The 15,666-nt window shown below is 62.8% G+C and overlaps 4 protein-coding genes across 4 annotated transcripts; 2 read left to right on the top strand and 2 right to left on the bottom strand.

Annotated features, from left to right (window-relative positions):
* Positions 1-67: 67 nt before the first annotated feature.
* On the bottom strand, positions 68-4,293 carry CHLRE_06g275100v5 (uncharacterized protein). The gene is made up of 10 exons (XM_043062999.1): positions 4,180-4,293; positions 4,024-4,080; positions 3,804-3,893; positions 3,408-3,524; positions 2,996-3,127; positions 2,758-2,785; positions 2,295-2,417; positions 1,557-2,071; positions 1,278-1,406; positions 68-1,061 (listed from the first exon to the last, which is right to left on the bottom strand). The coding sequence occupies exons 1-10, from the start codon at positions 4,195-4,197 to the stop codon at positions 711-713; spliced, it is 1,560 nt and encodes a 519-aa protein (XP_042923705.1). The 5' UTR covers positions 4,198-4,293; the 3' UTR covers positions 68-710.
* A 130-nt stretch (positions 4,294-4,423) lies between these two features.
* On the top strand, positions 4,424-9,369 carry CHLRE_06g275050v5 (uncharacterized protein). The gene is made up of 8 exons (XM_043062998.1): positions 4,424-4,691; positions 5,369-5,552; positions 5,752-5,876; positions 6,193-6,325; positions 6,786-6,993; positions 7,443-7,645; positions 7,888-7,997; positions 8,290-9,369. Exons 1-8 carry the CDS (start codon positions 4,624-4,626, stop codon positions 8,396-8,398), a joined length of 1,140 nt encoding a protein of 379 aa, XP_042923704.1. The 5' UTR covers positions 4,424-4,623; the 3' UTR covers positions 8,399-9,369.
* Positions 9,370-9,377: 8 nt separating this feature from the next.
* Positions 9,378-14,282, bottom strand: CHLRE_06g275000v5 (uncharacterized protein). The gene is made up of 8 exons (XM_001696399.2): positions 14,131-14,282; positions 13,949-14,003; positions 13,582-13,680; positions 13,196-13,258; positions 12,728-12,837; positions 12,277-12,430; positions 11,617-11,711; positions 9,378-10,991 (listed from the first exon to the last, which is right to left on the bottom strand). Exons 1-8 carry the CDS (start codon positions 14,244-14,246, stop codon positions 10,928-10,930), a joined length of 756 nt encoding a protein of 251 aa, XP_001696451.2. The 5' UTR covers positions 14,247-14,282; the 3' UTR covers positions 9,378-10,927.
* Positions 14,283-14,769: 487 nt separating this feature from the next.
* On the top strand, positions 14,770-15,645 carry CHLRE_06g274994v5 (uncharacterized protein). The gene has a single exon (XM_043062997.1). The coding sequence runs from the start codon at positions 14,888-14,890 to the stop codon at positions 15,446-15,448; it is 561 nt and encodes a 186-aa protein (XP_042923703.1). The 5' UTR covers positions 14,770-14,887; the 3' UTR covers positions 15,449-15,645.
* The last annotated feature ends 21 nt before the right edge of the window (positions 15,646-15,666 follow it).

Raw genomic sequence — 15,666 nt, 5'->3', positions numbered from 1 at the left:
GCCCGTTCGCGCCACGCTCCACTCCCACGGTTGAGGCGCTCAGTGGCAGGTGTGCTCTGCGGGACACAGCTTCTGTCCCTTAAGATGCTGTGTTCCAGTGGGACACCAATGGGCTCGCGGAAGTTAACCCTACCAAGCAGTTACGGTCTGTGCGTGCCAGTGTCGACATCACACCAAGTCCTTTGCCTGCAAAATCTTTGCCTCGACGCTCAACGTTCCGGCTCAGCTCTTCCCCTCTCGCCAACATTTCCCGAGTCCGTTGGAATGCATCAGGTCTCACGAACGCCTCTCACCACAGCCGGAGAAAAGGTCCCCACATACGCGCGCGTCCGCCCCGGCGCACCAGACCAGGGGCGGTAGCTAAAGCGCATGCGTGCCACACAAAGCATCGTCAGAAGACAACAGCGAATCCTACATAACAGCGACTGAGCACGGTCCGCGCAGCACGCGGCGCTCAGCCAACGGAAGCCGTCTTCAGCAAACCCACACCATCAGCGGCGGCGTTTCCGCCGCCAATGCCCGGAGCGCGTTCTGGTGTCCTAATACGATTACATCCACCACTTGCCAAACAAAACACAACCCACCACCACATGACAAAACAACCAGCACGCAGACAAGGTAGCCCGCCACGAACTAGGGAACGTGTATTCAGCCTGGCGCGTGCCCTGGCTTGCAGACCCGACCTAGCACGTGCGCTTCCGACGAATGGTTTAATCGTCGAACGACATCTTCTTGCCAGACCCGGCAGAGGTGTCAATCCGCATGCCGCCGCGGCCACCGTCCCGACCTCCTCTCCCGCGGCCGCGGCCGCCGTCGCGACCTCCGAAGCCACGGCCACCGCCACGGCCGCCATCGCGGCCGCCAAAGCCACGGCCACCGCCACGGCCGCCGAAGCCGCGGCCGCCACCACGGCCGCCGTCACGCCCGCCGAAGCCGCCACGGCCGCCACCACGGCCGCCGAAGCCGCCGCGGCCACCGCTGCTGTCGCGGCGCTGCACGTTGACGTCCACCTTGATGTAGCCGCCCGCAACCTCCGAGCCGTCGTACTCGCCGGCCTTGTTCTGCAAGGAAGGAAGGACAAGGCACAACAAGTGCGCCGGTCAGAGGCTGAGATTTGTACTGCACCCGTCACGTCCTGCCCCCACACCTAGTGCTGCGCGCTCAAACCAGGCCGGCCGCCGTCCCCCACGCGCGCAATGTGCCATCACAATCGCCTCCATCCCCTAAAATCCCGCATCACAACCCCCCCGCACACACACACACACACACACACATACCTTGGCCTCCACGCTGTCGAACTCGATGTAGGCGAAGCCCTTGAGCACGCCCGCCTCGCGGTCCGAGGGCAGGCGGATCGACTTGATCTCGCCGCACTCCTTGAACGCCTCCTCAAACGCGCCGCGGATCTGTGGACATTGCGGTGTCATGCGTTTAGCGCAGGAGCAGTCGAGCTCGATGTGTCACCTGCTTGTTGGCCTGTCAGACGCCGGCTCCCCAACTCTTTCCTTATCCTATGTTATCCTCGCTCCCACTGCCCCCCCCCCCCGCGCACTCACGTCGTCCTCGCTGCCGAAGTTGACGTCGAAGCCCTTGATGAACACAGTCGTGCCCTCCTCGTCGCCGCCGCCGTTGCCAGCGGCGCCGTAGCTCTCGCGCGGCGCGCGCGCCTGCGCCACCTCCACCTTAATGTTGCGTCCGCCCAGCTCCGAGCCGGCCTTGCTGGTAGCCTTCTGGGCCTGGTCTGCCGACTCGAAGTCGACGTGGGCGTAGCCCTTGGAGCGGCCGGTGGCGGCGTCCATGCCGATGCGCACCGACACAATCTTGCCGCAGTCCTTGAAGTGCTTCTTGATGTCGTCCTCCGATGCGGACCAGCTCAGGTTGCCGACAAACACGGTGACCGACTCGCCGGCGGCGGCGCCGCCGTTGGTGGCGGCGGCGGCACCGTTCACGTCCAGGCGCTGCTTCTTCTTGATGACGGGCTCCTCCTCCTCAGCCTCCTCCTCCTCGTCGTCGTCCGCCTTGCGCTTGGCGGCGGCGGGCTTGGCCTCCTCCATGTCCTCATCATCGTCGTCTGCAAGTCGCAGAAGTGGGGATTGGAAAAGGGGCCAAACACAAGGTGAGCGGGTTGAGGCAAGGGATATTTAGGGGTGGTTTGGGTGGCAGCGTGGTAGCTGGCCATCATGCCAGCCGTCAGCTCTGCAATCCTGACAAGGCACTCCTTCACCGCTACTGCCACCACCGATCTGTCGCCGGTAGCGCCCCTCCCGGCCCCTTCCACCGCTCCCTGCACCCACCGTCATCGCTGTCCTCCTCGTCATCATCGCTGTCGTCCTTGGCGGCGGCCTTCTTGGCGGCGGCGGGGGCGGCGGCCTTCTTCTTGGGCGCCTCCTCCTCGCTGTCATCGTCGTCGCTCTCGTCTGCGGAGAGAAGAACAGGAGGAGAGGAGCGGGAGGCAGAGGAGGATCAACAACCGTACGGAATGGGAGTGTCGAGAGGACGTGATGGGTGAATGTCGCCAGTAGGTGTGGCGAGTAGAGCCCTGCCAGGACGGCAAAGATTCCTCTTCCGCCCCAGCTGCCCCCGCCTGCCTCGCGCCTCTCATGCAAGTCACTCCATGCCTCCCGCCTGCCCGCCGACGAAACCTCCCCACTCTCTTGTGCATGGCTTGCAGCCCTGGCCCCTGGCCCTCTGCTCCCGTCCCATTCCCCCCTTCTTCTACCCTTCCGCTTCATCCCCGCCCCCCATCACTGCTCTCACCGTCATCGTCGTCGTCGTCGGACGACTCCTGTTGTGGGATGCCGCGTGAGAGCCACAAGATAGGGGCGCGTGAGTACTCTGCACATGACGATAACATCCAGACAATGCCTGGCCCCGAAGCGGCTAGCGTCTTGCACGTTACTGCTTGGCCTGGGGTCGCGTATCCTTACTATCGGCAGTGACTGCAACACCAACACACACACGCCAATTCAGTGTGCCACGGCCCGCCTTAACCTACCTCCTTCTTGGCAGGGGCCTTCTTGGCGGCGGCGGCGGGGGCGGCAGCGGGCTTGCCCTTCTTAGCGGGGGGCTCATCGTCGCTGTCATCATCGTCATCGCTGTCGTCATCGTCGTCGCTGTCGGCGGCCTTCTGTGATGAGAAGAAAGAATTGGAGGGGAGGGGCAGGGGCGTTGGGAGTTAGTAATGCTTTGTCGGGGGGTAGGGAAGTGGGGAGGGGTGTTGCAAACCCTAGCGGAGGCGCCACGCCGCTACCCTTCCCCGGACGGTTGCATGGAGCAGCGGGCCATTGCAAGACTAGAAGCGAAGCGGAGAAGGCGATGGTGCACGGGGTGAGGCTCGCATGGGGCGTGGCGGCGGCGGCGCCCCCGGCGACGGTCACAGTGGCGCCGGCTGCAGCCCGGGTTCGCACCTTGGCAGCGGCCTTGGCGGCGGGAGCCGCCTTCTTCGGGGGCTCGTCGTCGCTGTCATCGTCGCTGTCGTCGTCGTCGTCCGAGTCGTCGGACGACTCCTCCTTCTTGGCAGGCGCCTACACGGAAGGAGGCGGCCATGCAACGGCGAAATGAGGAAGAGGGCCCGAAGAGCGCTCCGCCAACATCCATGTTATGCCGCTGCTGATGCAGCTGGCTCTACATGCGTATGTGTGCGCAAAGGCAAGGCCAGACATATGCCTTAGGCCCGGATGTTTACCGCAGCGACAACCCAGGCAGGCAAACTATGTTTAGAGCCCCTCATGCTACCACCACGTCCAGTAGTATACATGTGCAGCCGGAAATGGCCTCGCGGAAAAAACAGTTAAGATGCACACCTTGGCAGGGGCCGCCTTCTTCACAGCCGGAGCGTCGTCAGAGTCGTCAGAGTCATCGGACTCCTCATCAGAGTCAGACTCAGGCTCGGGCTGCGTCGAAATAAGGAAGGGACGGCCGCCGTCAGTGACACTCTCGCAACCCGCGTTGTCGGCGGCTCGAAACCAGGCTCCGAAGGCCGCCGGCCTGTCTTTTACATTTCACAAACACCCCATAACACACCTTCTTCTTCTCCAGCTTGGTGGCCGCCTGCTTGGCCTTGAGCTCCTTGCCCGTCGCCTAAGGGGAAAAAGAGCGTTGATTGTCAGTTTTTTGGCCGCCACTTCGCGCACACGCTCTCCTTTCTCCATACACACGCAAAGAAGCAGTCACACACACCTTAACTGGCTTGCCCATGATTCCTTTGTTCAGAGAGGCACCCGAAAGGCCGTGTTGGCTTGGTGGTGGCTCAAAAACAAACAGGAATATCAGCAAGTTATGTGAACAACGTAGAATGTCCCCGGTAAAGTAGTTTGAGTAGAGAGGCCGCCAGTTTAAATGGAGGCCGGGGATGGGGCCACCTGCCCCATGCAGACCCCCCAGTTCGGTTTCCTTCAGGGCAGCTATTTGGTCGCTGCTCAGTGCAAACGGTACCTGCTTATTTGCTGATACTGTTCCAGCCATTTTGTGCGCTCGAGGCGCTGACTCACATTTGATACCACCGCCGAACTCGCGCACCGCGCCTGGACTCAGTGGACGCGACCTGAGGCTCGACCCATTTAAATTCTTATAGCTGCTGCTGAGGTCGCGTGAACAGCCTTCACACGTCAGCTGCGCGAGGAAATGGCGGTCTTGAAGCTCCAAGCCGCGCTGGCGCTGGCGCTGCTGCCCGCGCTGGCCCTGGCAGCGAGGTAAGGTGCTGAGAAGGGCCCTGGATCTGCGGTCTGGGGGCCCTGCGGCGTGTCGCTTGGTGGCCTTGTCGCCCTCGTCCCCATCGTGCGCTGGACGCTGAGAGGCCGTCGTCGCGGTTGTCAGTCGGGCGCGCTGGTCGCACCCACGGGCTCCACGCCGACACGGCATTAAAGTGTTGCGATAATTACGCACGCACACTGTTGCTCGGGCGGGTTCGCGGTCTCGACTCGATAGGTGCACGGGGCCGAAGGGCCGCACGTGCTCCGAACCCGGGCACCCTCGCCCTCCGCTAGCTTCCCGACACTGAAACCGGGGGGAGGGCATCTTCGTCACGCTCGCGCGCCCACGACATGTTGCCACCAGCCGCTGCCCCTCAACCCCTCCCCAGCCCCCCTGCCTCACGTCATCTGCACACGGGATGCGCAGCTGCTTCGCCCCTGCCTCACGGGGTCGGCCCCGACCTTCAGACGCCCTCCCTGCCTCTCTCCCATCCCATCCGTTACACACACACACACACACACACACACGCACACGCACGCACACACACACACACACACACACACACACATACGCACACACACACATACGCACACACACATACGCACACACACACATACACACACTCGCGCGCGCGCACAGTCTTTGCGCTTATCTCCATTGCGCTGCTCAAACGCAGGCCCGCGCTGCTGCCCGGCGCCACCCTACAGCGGCACGATGGGGCCGCACAGCAGCAGCTGCAGCAGGCCATCCGCACCAGCAGTAGCACCGGCGGCAGCAGCAGCCTGGCCAAGGGCAATGACCGGGACAAGGACCACCCAAATGACGCCAACATGCGCCCCATTATCGGCATCCTTTCGCAGGTGCGGGTGCCGTGTGCGCGCGCGTGTGTGGTTGTCATTGCGGCGCGGTTGGGAAGGATGTGGTGCGGTGCGGTGGGGCGCAGTGCGGTGCGGTGCGGTGGTAACCTGTCAGCTTGTGAGGGCAATTCACTTCTTCAATACCATATGATAACTCCAGCTTACATGGACATGCCCGACCCTTCCCCTGCCGCCGCCGCAGCCCGGCGACCCTGCCCCTGACGGCCAGTCCTACATCGCTGCCTCCTACGTCAAGTGGCTGGAGAGCGCCGGCGCCCGCGTGGTGCCCATCTTGTACGACATGAGCCCGCAGCAGGTCGAGGACCGGTGAGAGGCGCAGGGGGGCGCGGGGAGTGGGGCGGAGGCGGCGGGGTGTGGGGTGTGGGGTGTGGGGCGTGTGCGAGCAGTGTGCGGCAGCGCCGGTAGCTGGTACGGACACCGTGTAGCTTCCGCACGGCTCTCGTGAGGCCATACCCGGCCGTGTCAACCCCGCCGTTGCCCTGTTCGCAATCATTGCCTCTTTGGTGCTTCCCCCGACTGGGCCCAATTGCCCCGTACCCCATTCCAATCCCACACAAACACCCTACTCCTCCAAACCACACTCCCCTACACCACACATCTCCACACCTCCACGTGCGCGCAGCTTCGACGTGATCAACGGGCTGCTGCTGCCGGGCGGCGGCGCCACGCTGGCCCCCGGCCACCGCTTCTACGACACGGCCCGCCAGCTGGTGGACCTGGCGGTGGCGGCCAACGACAACGGCGACTACTTCCCGGTGAGTGTGTGTGTGTGTGTTTGGAAAGCAACAAAAGTGTGTGTGTGTATGTGTGTGTGTATGTGTGTGTATGTGTATGTGTGTGCGTGTGTGTGTGTGGGAGGGAGGGAGGTCAGGGAGGGGGTGGTTTGTTCCAATCCCAAAGAAACGGGGGAGGCCAGGGAGGCCAGGGAGGGGTAGCCGTCCATGAAAGGCGGAGTGATTGCTTCAGAAGGGCCAGGGAGGGGGGGCTGGTTGGGGGATGCAGAAGTGGGGCGAGGGCTCTCCACCTCCACAAGACTGGGGCGTTGTGAAGGGCCGGCGCAGCTCAATGCCCCTCACCACAGCCGCACACGCAGCAGAGCCGCACACGAGCAGCACGCTGCACCTCCAAACAGGCAGCACACGCTTAGCCCCCCCCCTGCCTCGCCCTCCATATCCTGTGCCCCCTTGCCGCCTCCTCGCCGCCTCATCGCCTCAGGTACACGGCACCTGCCTGGGCATGGAGACGCTGTCCGTCATCCTGTCCGCCAACTACACCATCCTGTCGCCCTTTGACGCCGAGGACGCGCCCGCGCCGCTGCTGTACACGGCCGACGCCAAGGACAGCCACCTGCTGCGCTCGCTGCCGGCGGACGTGGTGGAGAACCTGCAGAACAAGCCCATCGCCATGGAGAACCACGGCATGGGTGGGTGGGGGCGCGGGGGGCGCGGGGCAGGGGGCGCAGGATGATGAGGGTCTGCGAACATGAACCAAGGCATGGGTGGGTGGGTGGGGACTGGGGGGTTAACTCTGGACCAATCCCGTACGGAAACAGTCAAAAGTCGGGACTGGGGGGTGCGGGTGGCGCGTGAGGCCGCGGGGCAGGGGGCGCAGGATGAGGGTCTGCAAGCAAACATGAGGCGTTGGGCGTGTCGATCCGAGGCAGATTGGAAGGGTGCCGGCAGGAATGCGGGCAGGCGTGCGGGCAGGCAGGCATGCAGGCAGGCATGCGGGCAAGGGGCGCGCCGCGTACGGGGCCTCTTGGGCAAGCCTAGGGGCGCTACGCCGAAAAAGGGGCTCCACCACCACCACCACCGCCGCGCCCGCCCACGTCACCACACACCCACATGTACCCACCTATACACACATGCGCAGGCCTGTCCATGACGGCCCTGGTTGAGAACCCCGACCTGGGCAAGTTCTTCAAAGTGCTGTCGCTGTCGCTGGACAAGAGCGGCGCCGCCTACATCAGCACTCTGGAGGGCCGCAAGTACCCCTTCACTGCCACGCAGTGGCACCCGGAGAAGAACGCCTACGAGTGGACGCCGCACCTGCACATCCCCCACACCACCGACGCGGTACGTGCTTTGCAACCCCCGTCTCCCCTTCCACTCGCCACCTTGCCTCGCACGCCCTTGCCATTGCCATCCCCCTGCACGCGCGCTGGCCCCCCTGTTCCCCGCCTCACTGTCGCCCTCGATTGCCGCGCGCTTTCCTTGCCCGCCCCCCGTCGCTTCACTTGGCCTGCTTCAGTTTGGGTTGGGCTGGTATTTACAACCTTTCCGTTTCCCCCGTGCGTTTCCCCCAAATCTATCAACAGATCCGCATGAGCCAGGAGGTGGCCAACTTCTTCGTGTCCGAGGCCCGGCGCAACCTGCACAAGGCCAAGAACATCCTGGAGGAGGATGACGTACTCATTTACAACTGGAAGTGAGTGTGAGGGTGGTTTCCAGCCCAAACTAAACTGAACCCAGTGCAATAGAGCGAGGAGGATAGAGTGGGATGGCGGGAAGGAGCAGGTGGGTGGGTGGGAGACTACGTTAGCGATGGTGGTATGTAGCATCGGCCTAGGCTCGTGCGCGCGGCCACGGTTTGCCGGCTATGCTTGCCTTGACTCTGAACAGAATGCCGTTGCCATGTTGCCGGTAACCCCACACACTACCTACGCATTCTGACACACCGCGCCGCCACGCCACACGCCACGGCCTACACCCACCCGCAGGCCCGAGTTTACCGGCCGCCACGCCTACGTGGGTCAGGAGAAGGACTTCGAGCAGGCCTACATGTTCGAGAAGTCCGACCCGCAGCGCGACGGAGTTGACCACGCCTGAAGAGAACAGCAGCGGGAGCAGCGGGGGCAGGAGCTGCAGCAGCAGGTGCAGGAGCTGCAGCAGCGGGGGCAGCGGGGGCAGGAGCTGCAGCAGCCTTGTGTGGCGTGGTGTGTCAGGCGGTAGATGTTCGAACTTAGAGATTGTGGGAGTCATTGTGAACACGGTCTCGGAGGCTACGGCTTTAGGATAGCCAGCACGTTGTTTGAGGGATCGTGAACTCGTGAAGCTAAGCGAAGCCATGCGCGTGTGATACGGGCAGCCGTGCCGCATGCCTTCATGCGCATGTGCAAAAACGCCCGCGCGTGTGTGTGTTTGTGATCAGGCCCACCGGAGCGCCTGCGACACATGTGCGTGATTGCGGACGTGTCAGAGGAGACGTCGGCAGAGGGTAACGACGGCAAGGGGCCGGTGCGAGATTCCACTCCATGGAGGTTCCCGAGCCGTCGATGCCATGTGTGCTGTGGGGTCGAGCGTAGCATGCATGCCGCGACTGAACCTGGAGTCGACGTCCAGGGTGGTGAGGTTCGGTGCCTCGTAATATGCGGCTGGCATGCTACCTTCCAGGAGAGCGCGAGCGTGTGCGTGTGTCTATTTGCATAGTGCCATTCCTTACCCAAAAACTTTTGCACATTTTGGGGATCGCCCATAGATCAGCCTTAGCATTGAATGTGTGTATGTGTGTGGGGTGGAGGCAGGGCTGCGGGCTGCCGCTTCCAGTCTGCCGGCTTGGCTTCTCCAATTTTCCTGCGGATGCGCTCGGCCGCTGAGCCGGTAGCAAGACACGAACACTTTCGGCGGAGCTGCAGGGCCGCACCGTATGCTTGATGTTGGACAATTGGCATTCCAAATGGTGTTGCAATTAGAATGCAGCGGAGGTGACGTCCCGGGGTTGCCGAGCCGCACTCCATTACATTTGGTGTCAATGCATGCTCTCAGAGGCTCAGACTGCGGGTGTGTAAAGTCCTGTCTGCCGCTCTTGCAACACTGTCCGCAGCCAAGCTACCAGGTCCCCAACACACGCGCGCGCACACACACACACATACACCGACAGGACACGATCTGGCGCCCCCCCCCGGCATTGTGTTCGTTACAGTTATGCGATGGCATACACACAGCAGGATGCACCACCAGCAAAGTACGACCTGTAGATCCTTCGTCTCCAGCTGCCAGGCATGTGAGCCAGCACAGGGGTTGTACTGGCTTCCTCCTGTGCTGCCTGCTATAGCCGCGACACCCTCTTCCGACAACGTGCGCATACGTCTTGCCAAAGCATCGTCGGTACTGCTCGGAGCACTCGTCACGCTGAGTCACCCCGAGAGCCCCCACAATTGGTGGAGGCGCAGTAGTGCCGGGGAGTGACGTCAGTTTCTCGCTCGCACAGACAGCAACATCGCCCACCAAGTCAAACGGCAAGCCCATTCCTGCGTTATTTGTCCACATGTTGCCACGGCGCCCGCCTGCAGCCTGCTGCAGCCGCGCTTACGGCGGCGCCCCAACAGTGCAAGCCACGCCCAGTTGCCCAGTCCCTAGCCAATAGTACGGCAACACGCCATCGCCAACCCCACGCAGCAGTCAATGCACGGACTGCAGGCCGCGGATGAAGGTTGAGACAGGGCTTTGGAGGACCCTGCCAGCTGCTCGCTCATCACGCCTCCGCCTCGCCATCAGCCACCAGTGGCTCCCGCTCCGGCGCGGCCTCCGCCTCAACCCTGCGGCGCACACGTAACACGCAAAACACACGCTGTCAAGACCTATTGCTAGCAACAGCAGCAGTCGGTGCGGGAGCTCCCTGCCTACCCTATGGGCTCTCAAGCGACTCTCGAGGTCAGGGGTGCTCGAGGTCTTCAGCTAGGGTTTGCAGCGACACTGATATGACTGGGCACGCTGGCTATCCCTGCTGACGCTGCTGTTTTACAAGCCCTGCGGCCTTCATGCGCGTGCAGCTGATCACGTGACCAAGGCCGAGGTCGGGTGGAAGCAGTCAGCGTAGTTTTATTTTACATGGGCTGGCGGCTCCACCACAACGCAGACTCTGGCCTGTTGTACAATCGACGCTTCCGCGGCCGCGCCCCATGGGGTGGATGCGCGGCACTACACGCGCCCGCTACGCACCCTACTGACACACCTTTGCTCGGTACTCGATTAGTCTTAAAGCATCTTCGATAACGGTACCGTACAGGCGTACAGCACATCAGATGACACGTGGGTCGCGCCCACGCGCTCGGGCTCTGTTGCCTGCCCACCAATAGACCCACCCCGCACACCATGCGTTCATAAATACACCATTGCGTTCTCTTGCTTACACTCGGAGCTACCGGATACGCGCGGCCTGCAACACAGCGCGCGCTCGCGTCCAGGTCTAATGCGTCCAAACGCCATAGCTCCCCCCCCCGGACCTGGAATGCTGAAACTCCTCAGGAGCCTCGTGCCCTCCAGGCCCATGGCCCGCACGGGCACGAGCAGGGGCAGGGGCGGCCCCTCCATTTCCCTTCCTGCCGCTGATCGCTCGACCTTCCACAGGCCCCGTCCTCAGGCCACGTGGCGGCCCTCGTGGATGAGGGGCTCGACGTCGTCGCCCGGGGGCGTAGACACCCTGCGCCACACACATGGGGGGTTCCAGCGCATGACACGTGCGGCCCAAACACACAAAGCCGAAACACGGCGGCATGCTCGGCAGCAGGGGTGGGATCGGCGGCGGGTCGCGGCAGCGGCCTCCGCGCTCGCAATGCAGGGAGAGGGAGTATGCGGTGTGCCAAGTGCAGCTGCATTCTTGTGTGCGGGGCGGCTGGCGTGTGTTTTGTTAAGCGCTATGGTTCGCGCTGACAGGCTGGGCGGCAGGCTGGCTGCCCGCTGGCTGCTTGACTGCGGGTCGGGTTCTGGGGAAAAGAGTGGCTGCATGGGGATACCCCCTAGGGCCGTCAGGCGCACAGGGAGGTAACACCTACTCGCCGTGTGCCGGCTGCAACCCGCAACGCCGTTCCGTGCCCCATGACGCACAGCGCCATTATCCCGCAGTAACAGCCCGGCACGCCCCCACCGGCCTCCCTCCCCTACTCCCCCATCCGTCCCGGCCACAACGCCACGCCCTCAAGCCGCCAGCTACCCGTTCCACCACGGCCTCCACTACTTGGCAACCCGCGTGCAGCCCTTCCCCGCACGGCCCTGCGCCCCCACCCCACCCCACCCCACCCCGACCAGCCCACACTCCCCTATCTCACTTCTTTGCGGGGTAGATGTTGATGAGGCCGATCTGGATGACGCCGAAAGCAGCGCCGATGGCGTTGGGGACGGCGATGAAGGGGTCAGACACAGCCTGGCGCGGCGGGTGAGCAGGAGTGAGCAGGAGTGAGCAGGATTGAGCAGGAGTGAGCAGGAGTGAGCAGGAGTGAGCAGGAGTGAGCAGGAGTGAGCAGGAGTGAGCAACAGGATGAGCACGCGTGATGAGCGACAGGATAAGCACGCGTGAGCAGGCAACGTGAAGTTGTGTGCGATGTGGGTTTCATGTGGGGTGTGCGGTGATGTGGGCGCAGTGGAAGAGACCTCGAATGTCCAGAGACCAGCTGCGTCTCACTGTCATTCACTCAGAGCCAACAGGCCTCCCGATCGTCAGCCCCAAGTATCCACAGTGTCCCTTGCCCTGCATGCCGGCGTGTACCCGGCGTCCAGCCTCTCCCCTCTCGCTTTCTACCCCTCCTGGGCTTGACCTTGACTACATCCCCTCTGCTCTCCTCCCCTCCCCTCCCCTCCCCTCCCCTCCCCTCCCCTCCCCTCCCCTCCCCTCCCCTCCCCTCCCCTCCCCTCTCCTCTGCTCTCCCCTCCCCTCCTCTCCTCTCCTCTCCTGCCCTCTCCTCTCCTGCCCTCCCCTCCCCCGCCCTCACCGTGCCGTACGCCACCCACAGCAGGCCGTTGATGGTGTTCATGAGGCTGGTGGGCCAGAACAGCGAGGCGGAGGAGCGGCTGCGGAGCACCTCGGCCATGGTGGACAGCGGCGCGCCGTAGTAGCACAGCAGGATGAAGACGGCGGTGTAGCCCCTGAGGCAGCGCAAGGAACAGACAGCACAAGACAGTAGAAAAGTCGACACCGCGCGCGCGCGCGTGTGTGGGGAAGAGGTGGTGGTAAGGAGTGCGGTCCCCCTGCACACATACGCACACCCACACGCATGGCGCGCGCTTGTTGTTTCCCCTTCACGCACGCACATACACACACACACACACACACACACACACACACACACACACACACACACACACACACACACACACACACACACGCAAACGCACACACACACACGCACACACACACACACACACACACACACACGCACTCACGCGGTCTTGGACGCTGTCTCGTCCTCCTCGATGAACAGCGCGATGGCAATGCCCACAGCGCTCAGCAGCACCGCGAAGAACATGAGCGCCTTCAGCATCACGTCGCGGGCCTGTGTGTGTGTGCGGCGACACACAACCATGTCACAAAGTGCATGACAGCAGACAGCGCAAAGTAAAGGATGCAGGACTGTGTGCATTTGTGCGTTCATGTATGTATGTGTGTAAGTGTGTGTGTGTGTTGAAAAACGAAACGAAAGCCCGCCCAGACGACGCCGGAGTGTGCATGTGTAAGCGTGTGTGTGTATTAAAAACAAAACGTGTGTGTGTGTGTGTGCGTGTGTGCAGGTTTGCAATGGGTACAAGTCCTGTGGTGGGGACAGGCACATCGAGAAGAAGCAGGCGCCACAGGGCAACGCAAACCTCCAGTGACGCTCGGCCTCTCCCGCCCTGCCGCCTCCCCCCGCCCACCTTGGGGTCTGCGAAGCCGTAGCAAGACACGGTCATGAAAATACCCAGCAGCAGGCCCGGCTCCTGCAGAAGGAGGAGCAAGGGGAGGGGCAGGGAGAGGGGCAGGTAGAGGGGCAGGGAGAGAGGAGCGCGGGCAGGAGCAGTTGGAACCAACTCCCGGTGGACAGGAGGCCTCCCGGCAAGTGGGACACTGGGGTAGTCGCCGCAGGTTACTGCGTTGGGGCACCAGGGGGCATGATGCCGCACGTGCCGTACTCATCCGTGCTACTAGCAGCAGTGATGCGGCAGGGTCGTATGGAGTGGTAATGAGGGGCTGCAGCGGGCTGACACACAGCACTCGGTGCGCGGCGCCCGGTGGCTGCTTTCTTTATTCCGCTGTCGCTCACGTTGGCTGTAATGACATAGGGGTCGGCGTTGATGCATCCGTAGATGAGCCAGGCGGCGCAGTTGGCGATGATGGCCACCAGCGGCAGTGGGTTCAGGTCCTGCGGAGGATGGGAAGGTGAGGGAATGGATGGGAAGGAAAGGGGGCACAGCGGGGATGACGCGGAAATTTGCGGTGTGTTGTACAACGCGTCAGAGAGCTGCAGCCGCAGACTTGCGCTTAGCCGGTGGCGTGAAAGGTGGCGATGGTGGGTTGAGAACCCGAGAAGCAATGGATTTTGGAACCATGTAATCATTGGGAGGGGGATGGCGGGAAAGGAGCGGTAGCGGGGAGGGAAGCAGCCATGGATGTTGCACACATGTTCTTACCCCAAGGTGCTTGTTGGCACGAATTTGCAGCACCGTCTTCAGCGGGCTCACAAACCTGCATTTCAATAGCCAGAATGCTTACTCACAGAACGTCGACAAGGTGAACCAGGCACGCCTTGCACGTTTTCGGGACGGCCATTTCCCGTTCTCCAATGACCTGGTGCGCCCGCTTCAAATCTCACATGAGGAACGCGATAATACATCCCAGCCCCGGCGCCAGATGGTGCAAGAACAACTTCTTGAAGTCGAATTCGTCATCGTCGTCCAGGAGTGCACGACGCCCGGTCCACGCTGTCATTGTGGCTTTCGAATTCTATGAAAGCGCTATTGGGACTGCAAAATAACAATGCGATACTCCGGGGCTGGACTGCTGGACTGCTTGAGTCACAGATTGCCGGGAACCGCACATGCATGACCCCTTGCAGGTGCAGCCTGCCACCCCGTCTCCAAATGTGCCACCGCGCGCATCCATCAAGATCAATCATTTTCACCGGCTAGTGTCTGTTCATTTGAGTTTCCGTAGGCTTGTGTGCGTGTGCGGTACGTTGTGCACACTGTGCAAGCATGGACATGTTGCCGTCCCTGAGATGGAGGGGACGTTCATGCCTGGGGGTTGCGGCAGCACAGAAGTTCATGTGCCAAAAGCTGAACGATACTTATTCCAGCGGTCCAATGGTCGCCACTTCGTACTTCCGAGGCAGGTGAACGCCGAGCGTTGAGCCGAGTGGGTGCGTGGGGCGTGCCGCGTGCGGGGGAAGCATCGCCAGTGCACGGCGACTCGTGTGACACTGGCTAAATGTCCATTTCAAATCATCAACATACTTGTGCACATTACGGATAGGACTAACGTCTTCAGGCCGACAACAACTCAGCAGGGTTCCACGGCAGGGTTCAACCAACATTCTCGTAATAAACTTGCCATAATTTCTTATAGGACGCATGAGTGAAACGCCTGGCATAGATCTGGCGGCAGAGCAAAAGCACAAGCTGCTGGGGCCAGCCACTGAGATTGATTCAGCTTTGCCGCCCAAGTTTCGCCACAAGCGCGGCCTCCCCGAGCAGTCTCCCGCAGAAGAAGCAACCGAGCCAGTCGTTGACGCCGCAGCTGCTGGCCCGAGCGGCTCCGGGCCTGCTCTTATCGCTCCGCTAGCCCTGCCCCAGCCCCAGCCCCAGCCCAGCCGCTCCAGCAAGCACCCGCGCGACTCGCCCCCCGCTGCGGCCCTTGGCGCGTCCGACGACACAGACGCGCAAGCAGCAGCGCCTGGTGCCGTCCCTCAGGACCGTGAACGCGGCCGCGACCGCGACGGCCTGGGCCAGGACGACGACGACGACGACGAAGAGGAAGAGGACGGCGACGAGGACGGGCTGGGGGTGTTGCGCCGGGGTCCCAAGGCCACGCGGCTGAGTGTGTCCAAGATCCAGGGCCGGGCCGAGCCGCGGAAGCCGCGCATCGGGCCGCAGTACCAGGCCGTGGTGCCGCCCTGGACGCCGGGGCTGTAGGGCGGGTAGGGCCGCACAGGGCCGCACAGGGCGGCACACAGGCAGGGGAAAGGAGCGGGACGAAGGAACGGAACGAAGGAACGGGGCGTAGGCGAGGGGTACAGGCGCGAGTGGCGGAGCAGCAGGAGCAGCAGGAGCAGGAGTGCAGGCAGCGGAGGAGCAGCAGACGGCGTTGGGCGTGACAGGGAAGCCTGTGAGCGCCGGCAGCAGGCCGCGCT

The sequence above is a fragment of the Chlamydomonas reinhardtii genome, chromosome 6 (assembly GCF_000002595.2).
Source record: "Chlamydomonas reinhardtii strain CC-503 cw92 mt+ chromosome 6, whole genome shotgun sequence".
In the NCBI taxonomy this organism is placed as follows: Eukaryota; Viridiplantae; Chlorophyta; class Chlorophyceae; order Chlamydomonadales; family Chlamydomonadaceae; genus Chlamydomonas; species Chlamydomonas reinhardtii.
This window is presented reverse-complemented; position numbering and strand designations above follow the sequence as displayed.

Coding starts and splice junctions, on each gene's coding strand:
- CHLRE_06g275000v5 (XM_001696399.2), bottom strand. CDS start 14,246: ATGACAGCGTGGACCGGGCGTCGTGCACTCCTGGACGACGATGACGAA. Junction 13,259..13,581: donor CCTATGTCATTACAGCCAAC/GTGAGCGACAGC, acceptor CTCCTTCTGCAG/GAGCCGGGCCTGCTGCTGGG. Junction 10,992..11,616: donor AACATCTACCCCGCAAAGAA/GTGAGATAGGGG, acceptor TGTGTGGCGCAG/GGTGTCTACGCCCCCGGGCG.
- CHLRE_06g274994v5 (XM_043062997.1), top strand. CDS start 14,888: ATGAGTGAAACGCCTGGCATAGATCTGGCGGCAGAGCAAAAGCACAAG.
- CHLRE_06g275100v5 (XM_043062999.1), bottom strand. Junction 3,894..4,023: donor CCAAGCTGGAGAAGAAGAAG/GTGTGTTATGGG, acceptor ATTTCGACGCAG/CCCGAGCCTGAGTCTGACTC. Junction 3,525..3,803: donor AGAAGGCGGCCCCTGCCAAG/GTGTGCATCTTA, acceptor CCTTCCGTGTAG/GCGCCTGCCAAGAAGGAGGA.
- CHLRE_06g275050v5 (XM_043062998.1), top strand. CDS start 4,624: ATGGCGGTCTTGAAGCTCCAAGCCGCGCTGGCGCTGGCGCTGCTGCCC. Junction 5,877..6,192: donor CCGCAGCAGGTCGAGGACCG/GTGAGAGGCGCA, acceptor ACGTGCGCGCAG/CTTCGACGTGATCAACGGGC. Junction 7,646..7,887: donor TCCCCCACACCACCGACGCG/GTACGTGCTTTG, acceptor ATCTATCAACAG/ATCCGCATGAGCCAGGAGGT.